The sequence below is a fragment of the Cololabis saira genome, chromosome 3 (assembly GCF_033807715.1).
Source record: "Cololabis saira isolate AMF1-May2022 chromosome 3, fColSai1.1, whole genome shotgun sequence".
Lineage (NCBI taxonomy): Eukaryota > Metazoa > Chordata > Actinopteri > Beloniformes > Belonidae > Cololabis > Cololabis saira.
This window is the reverse complement of record NC_084589.1, coordinates 28,566,777-28,573,733: the sequence shown is the minus strand read 5'-3', so window position 1 is coordinate 28,573,733 and position 6,957 is coordinate 28,566,777. Positions and strand designations below refer to the sequence as shown.

The window sequence follows — 6,957 nt, the reverse complement described above, 5'->3', positions numbered from 1 at the left end:
TCAGTAAACATGTTGTTATCGAAGGTAACATTCACTCCACCAGCTACATTGTCCCTTTTTGACAGATTTGGTAAAGCTCTCCTATGAAGACACAGTCATAACTACCGTGTTTTGTATGCGAGTGGGACAGCTCTCTGAAAAACCACACAAGTGCACAAGATACCTTCAGCATAGATCATTTGTATCAACAAAGGAATATCCTATTTGCTGGACCAGAATAATAGTAATATAATTATAAGGTCATCGTCTCATATTATCATGGGTTTATTATCCAAAATTACGCATATACACATTACAGCAATGTGGACTGCAGAAAAAAAAAAATCTTTCCCAGGTCTTAAAAAGAGGTGAATACAATCCAGATTAACATACTACACAGTTTCACAATTTATTTAACAAAAACTATGCTAAAATCCAAAGGTATGGTGTAAAACTCTAAGTATACCCTTACTGCTGCTATATAAATTAAGAGGTGTTAATTACATCTTCTTGATTAAGTGTTCAGCAGTGTGAGCATCTCTGTAAAAACAGACATTCTTTGTAGTTTTCTGGTCTTTAAAGCTGCGTTTTAAGTCATCAAGGTGACTGATAATAATATGTTAATAAACTGGTGGGTGTTTTCATCTGTACAAGTGGTTGATCCAGTATTTTTTTAAGATCATAGTTAGCATTGAAAGGTAAAAACAATGAGTAAAAAGTAAAATATTTTCCCTTAAAAATATAGTCAGCAGAAATATAAAGAAGCATAAAATGTAAATACAAATATTTCACAGCTGTACTAAAGAACACTCTTTAAATTAAGAGGATTAACTTTCCATCGCTGGTAATTTGCAGAACAGCACGTGAACATAGTAAACATGGGCAGGGTTCAGCCAAACAGTTTGCTAAGATTATTTTCACTGCTGTAAATAATTCAAATAAATTAGCAGAAAAGTATACATTTTATTTTGTTCAAAATTTACAAACTGACAATAGTGATTCAGCAGTTACCACATAGGCTATCTTTATAAGTCTAATTTAGAATTAACTTCAATCAACTTCAAATGTGGGATCTCTTTGACCTTTTAGGCCAAACTGATTAAGTCTTTATCAATATATTATTTTATTATCATACAATTCATAGCTATCAGTTGTTAGTAGCTCACATGTATATGATGAAATGAACAGATGTTGATACAGATGTTGATGCTGAAGAGGACTGTCTACAGTTCGGGGGATATAGGAAGGCAGTTTTGATTTTAAAAAGTGAAAAAGACTGTTGTGAAAGTAGAAAAAAACACTATCCTGTACTACAAAAGTCTAAGAGTTTTGTGTTGTGTGCTCACGGAGAGCTGAATGTTTGTGAAGGCTGCAGGAGGCCTGACTCCTCCAGCCAGACCCCAGCTCTGTCTCTGGGGAAAGAAGTGTAATCAAACCAGGTAGAAGTCTTTCTTCATGAAACCTGGTCCTCATATGGGCTCATCTGACTCCTCGCTCTCCCTCTCCTCCTGCAGGGAGGACAGATTGAGGACAGGGCTGCTATGTGACACAGGAGAGGCATGAGGTGAAGGTGAGGTAGGGGAAGAGGTGGAAGCGGACGGGGCCTCCTGAGCAGCGCCCTCGGCTCCTCCTGCAGTGACGGAGCCACTACTGGTGCTCCCCGTACTGCAAAGGGAGGATGGAGACGTGTAAGACCCGGCAGCTCCTCTGTAAGACGGCATCTTCCCTCGGGAATCATCTCTGGACTCTTTCCTCATCGGCTCCCCCTCCCGACTGCTCCCCTCCCCCCACAGGTCTCTGTCACGCGTGGGAGAGGAAGCAGGGGAGGAGGGAGGCTGGTGCTTCTTAGTTTTCCTGCTGGCGTCCCTGAAGCTGGCCAGAGGAGGACGAAGCCTCACCCCACTGCGAGTTGAGCCCTCGATGGCCTTCTGTAACTGTTAGACGAGAAAAAAAAAATCACAAAGCAAAGAAATAAATGAGCGAGAGTGACTATATGCAATCTGGAAACAGAGCGTTGATGATGGATATCTGCATGAATCAGAGCGCAAAGGATGAGGCTCCACAACTGCCCACAAAGTGAGATCATCACAGTCCCATGTCATGCCACATTACAGGATCAAAACCAAGACCAAGAAAAAAAAACCCATCATGAAAATAATAGAAAACATGATGAGCGACTTTACCTCTTTCAGAGCCACGACGCCCACCAGCTTCCCGATGCTGGTGACATAGGCGTGACTGAGACCCAGCAGGGAGAACAGAGTGTGGGTCTGAATAATGAGAGAGAGGACATGATCCAGTCAGTGTGAAACGTGATGCACTGTGACAGTATTCTGCTTGCATGGCTGCACTGGTGAGCAATTTACAAGTAAAAGAGGAAATACACTGTATGACGCTGCGATAGAGCGGTGACATAAAATGTAGGATTCAAGTCGAGCTACAGCAGCTGGTACAATAAATAAATAAATAAAAACAAAATTCAAAAAGCAGAGCAGACAAAAAGAAACGTGTTTAAGGGAGTATATTAAACTAAATCCATTTTTCACAGCTGTGAACCTAGTAGCAGGCCCCAAATGTGTCTACGTACTCACAGACAAGAGAACAGTGGATACCCTTGCCATTTTCCTTCCTCCATTACTGAAACAGACCATTTCTGAATGAGTCATTCAAACTGCAGCCCGGGGGTGGCCAACATAACCACTTGTGAGAAACAGATTCACTTTAGATTCAGATCCAAATGTTTCAGGCTCAGAGTGAGCAGCTGCCTCTCACACCGGCTTTGATCATTTATTGCCTGTGCTGAGTCAAATTTCTCTGCTCTGAGAGGAAAAAGAAAGAAAGAAAACATATTCTGGAGGGTAATTTATCAATTTGAGAGAAGTAATGAAACTAAAAACATTCTGTGTGCATCCAATATGCTCTGTTCCACCCAAAATTACCCCCCTCCCCCTAACCAGACAGGCCGCCGCTTTTACAAACAAATCATACTTCCCCTTGTGTTCAAGGCTTTTTCTGTTCTTCACCAAGCTTTAAGATTTTCACTCTTTAAATCATCTGGATTGCTGTTAAACAATCATACTGAAATGTATGTATGGGTGTGTGTATGTGGGATAAGGGATGGGTGGGTGGGGGACGTGTCGGGGTGGGGGGATTGCACGCAGATGTGTGCAGCCATGTTGTTTTAAATTGTGTTCTAAATAATCCGTGTATTTTTCTTGGTATTGTATTACTTGTTACTGTATTTCTTTTTTATTGTGACCTTTCAAGGGACTGCAGATGCAAATTAGCTTAAAGCTATAATCTGGTACAGTGCATCAGATGGCAACATTTATGTTTTAACTGTACACTGTCCCTTTTTAAATAAAAGTGAATTGAATATTTAAAAAAAAAAAAAATTGCCTCAACTAATAGATTACTAAATATGACTGAATACTTGTGGGTGAGCTTGTTTTGCCTTCCAGGTGTAGTCAAAATGGAAAGCAATACTTATGTAAAAATAACATTGCAGGTTTCTGAGATGGAACAAAACAGTTTTGATGAAGTGGTACAAAACTTGTAAAAACAATACATTCCTGTCAAAACCCAAACGGAAAAAGTACATTTAAAGACAAAACTACACCCCATCGCCAAGATTCATCATGTATTGTCAGAATCTGCAACAACAGTAGAAGAGTCTCTTGTAATGCAGATTTAACAAAATGCATGTTTAATGTGCACCAGTGCTCGTGTCTGTTTGAGTCGCTCCTAAAGACACTTTTCATAACTGCCTAAGATGCATCACATTAAAATCAATCAACATATTAAAAGGGTTTGTAATGCAGGACCTTTAAAGTAATAACTGAACATAACAATAATGCATTTCTTTGCTAAACCAGTGCCACGTTAGCTCAAAAATAAGATAAATCCATTGCAAGGAACAGTGCAATGTCCTATCCAAGGTGCTTCAAGAGTCCAGAAGGCTGATAGGGATTATTGTTTTTTTCAAATCAGCCCCTTGAAAAAATATTTTAAATAAAATTGTGTTTGCAGATGTATGTATATGATATTAACGTGTGATGGCGTGCCACCCAAGTGATGCTGCAGTCACCTTGTGCAGAGATGTTTTCTCCACCAGCTGAAAAGGGGATGGATCTATGCGTATCTGCTCCATATCGACTGGTTTGTCCAGCTCTGTCTCTTCCCAGGCTTTGATCTACGTCAGCCAATCACAGGGCAGAGGGAGGGACTCAGATTAGACAGTTTCTAATGACTGATTACAATGCTGGTTTTGGGGCTCATTATTGGCAGTGTGGATGGGGAATTGATGCTGTACAATACCTCCTCTGGGGTCATGGTGTCAGTCAGTGGAGGGGGTGTGGCTTCCTGAAAACAAGAAAAAAGATGGTGGACACTGCTATGGAGATGGTCAGCTCCTATTATATAGACAACAAGATGCCCCTTATAGCGTTAAAGCCGTAAGTGTAATGATTTTAACTCGATTTTGCGTGCATCATCATGTGCTCCTCCCATCACATAGTGAGTTTGGCTCATGCAGACATGCAAGACCAATGCCCCCGACTGAGCTGTAAGCTGCCAACTAAACATCAGATCAATGAAGCACCTCTGCTTTGAAGCCTTGGCCTTAGAGTGATGAGTGCGTGAGGTTGCTCTCGTACCTGAGTTTCAACCTGGCCTGATGAAGACGTGGACGAGAAGAGTCTCTGAAGAGTCCTCCTGACAGATGGCAGCTTGCCGTTGTCTGAAAACATGTTACAGTAACATATATCAGAGGCTTAGAGGCAGACCTGTGGTGATGAGCAGCCAAAATGCTGCGTTACCTGAGTCAGTGTGGTTGGTGGAGGGCTCCTGGGGTTTAGGGGATGGGATGGGACCATTGCATTCCTCTTGCCCTGGAGATGCAGGCTGGGAAGTACAACAAAGTCAGTGATTAGATGGGACAAGAGGCAAATGAGTTAAAGTACAATTTATTTCTTGCACCTTGTCTGTGCTCTCTTCCGCCTCCTCGTCAACAAAGCTGAAGGATTCCCAGCTGACTTTAGAGCCCTGGCCTGGAGAGCTCTGACCTCTTTCAAAGACTCGCCTTTCCGGTGAGAGCCACCAGTCTAAAACTGCCTGAAGCTCTGTCTTCTCAATAGAGCCAAGAAGAATCATGGATTCTGCAAGATATCAAAAGCATCATTTTGCAAAATAGAAAACCTTTTTTAACATTAGACAACTGTACTAGTTGCCCTGAAGAAGGGTAAGACAGATGCTGGTTTGGCTTATTATAAAACATGACTAAAGTTGAATTAAGATGAGCTGTGCAGGGAAAAGATACGTTAAGACCTCTCATTAACCTTGTCTAATCCTATAACACTTAGTCGAAAGGCAAGATAGAGGCATTAAGGACCAATGTGATGCCGCAGGTCATCCTACCTTTAGAGTCGACCAAAGGGATGGTTTTCAGGCTTGTGGTCTCCAGAAGGTGGTTAAGTTCCCGATAGGTGGATTGAGAGGACAAGAATTTCACTTTGCGCACCATGATGTCCTCCACAAAGATGTTATACTTGCTGAAGATGCAGGGACACTTCATGAATTACCATATTGTCGTTGACGACGGTCGTACTAATATGCAGTGGGTTGGTTTTGGTTTTACCTGATGTGCCCGAGGGCCAGCTCAGGCAGGTATGGCAGCTTCTTCACCTGGATGATGGAGTCGTACAGAGAAGGTTGCAGACCCTGGGCCACCATGTTGGCTAGGATGACCGCCACCATCATGGGTAAAATGTGGGAGATTTGGCCAGTGAGCTCGAAGCAGATCACTGCCGTGGAAACTGTATGTGTGACAGCGCCCGTCATCGCTGCTGCACCTGGCAGAAAGCAGAAAGAAGCACGTACAGTAAGTGGTGAAGTATAGCTCCTCTGTATCATCATTGTGCCACTGGATTCTTGTACTTCTGAAAAGGAACTTATTTTGGGAAATGTCCGCTGTTTTCAATTATAAATAACCCTTAAAGTTCCCCTCCAGACATCTTATAAAATATGTAGGAACAGCATCGGGGTGGTTCTCAGTGCATGCCAGCTGCTTTGTTCAAAGCTTGATTCGGTCAAAGGAAAACCACATGGATCATCAAGAGTCAGTTTTGCCCTAATCAGATTCAAATGTTTCAAAGAGGAACTAAAAATGATGCGGCACTGTGATGGTTGCCTGCTAAGTTCTCATGTTACGTCTGAAGACTAAATCTGACGGTTTAGGAAAGTAAACAGACAATCAACCTTTTAGAAAAAGATGGTGAAAACAGCTGAACATTGGTGAAAATCATCAGAATTTCAATGGAAAAATATCAAAAAAGAAGAAAAACGAGTGGATGTTTATGCTAACTGTGTGTTTAATAATAAATAATAATAACTTGCATTTATATAGCACCTTTCATGGAACCCAAGGTCACTTTACAATGGTAGTATATTATTCATTCACTCCATTCACACTTGGTGATGCTGGCCTGGGGCAGACTGACGGAAACGTGGCTGCCAATCCGCACCAACTCCGACCATCACCATCAACGGAACATTCATACACATTCACACACATTCACACACCAGCGATGGTCTCAATGGAGGCAAGGAGGGTGAAGTGTCTTCCCCAAGGACACTACGACAGATGACTGGGGAACAGGGTTCGAACTGCCAATCCTTGGATCATTGGACGACCCGCTCTACCACCTGAGCCACTGCCGCCCTGTTTAGTGAATGCATTACCCTACAAATAAACATGTAGGTTGGTGGAAAGAGAATCTGCAATGTAGGAAAATGTGTCAAAATAACCCTATAATGTCAGACGAATCATAGTTGATACATGAGTTTCTGAGACCTTTGCACTATGAAAAATATTATCTGGCGCTCCGGCTGGCCAGAGGGGCATGTATAGCACAGGACTGTTGCATGTTTTTGTGAGGGTAGCTCACATTAGCCCAGGGAACACAAAGAGAACATGCAAAC

At 42.2% G+C, this 6,957-nt stretch overlaps 1 protein-coding gene across 3 annotated transcripts in view; it reads right to left on the bottom strand.

The window, feature by feature from the left end:
• Positions 1–186: 186 nt before the first annotated feature.
• Positions 187–6,957, bottom strand: part of clcn1b (chloride channel, voltage-sensitive 1b) — a 36,678-nt gene continuing 29,907 nt past the window's right edge. For 2 of the 3 annotated variants that reach the window (XM_061717058.1, XM_061717057.1), the window contains exons 15-23: positions 5,615–5,828; positions 5,395–5,528; positions 4,957–5,135; positions 4,797–4,881; positions 4,635–4,717; positions 4,297–4,341; positions 4,067–4,171; positions 2,163–2,249; positions 187–1,913 (exon numbers count right to left, since the gene is read on the bottom strand). In XM_061717058.1, the coding sequence (XP_061573042.1) occupies positions 1,449–1,913; positions 2,163–2,249; positions 4,067–4,171; positions 4,297–4,341; positions 4,635–4,717; positions 4,797–4,881; positions 4,957–5,135; positions 5,395–5,528; positions 5,615–5,828 (1,397 nt within the window). In that variant the 3' untranslated portion in view covers positions 187–1,448. The remainder of the gene's footprint in view (positions 1,914–2,162; positions 2,250–4,066; positions 4,172–4,296; positions 4,342–4,634; positions 4,718–4,796; positions 4,882–4,956; positions 5,136–5,394; positions 5,529–5,614; positions 5,829–6,957) is intronic. The other variant, XM_061717059.1, reaches the window with a different exon arrangement.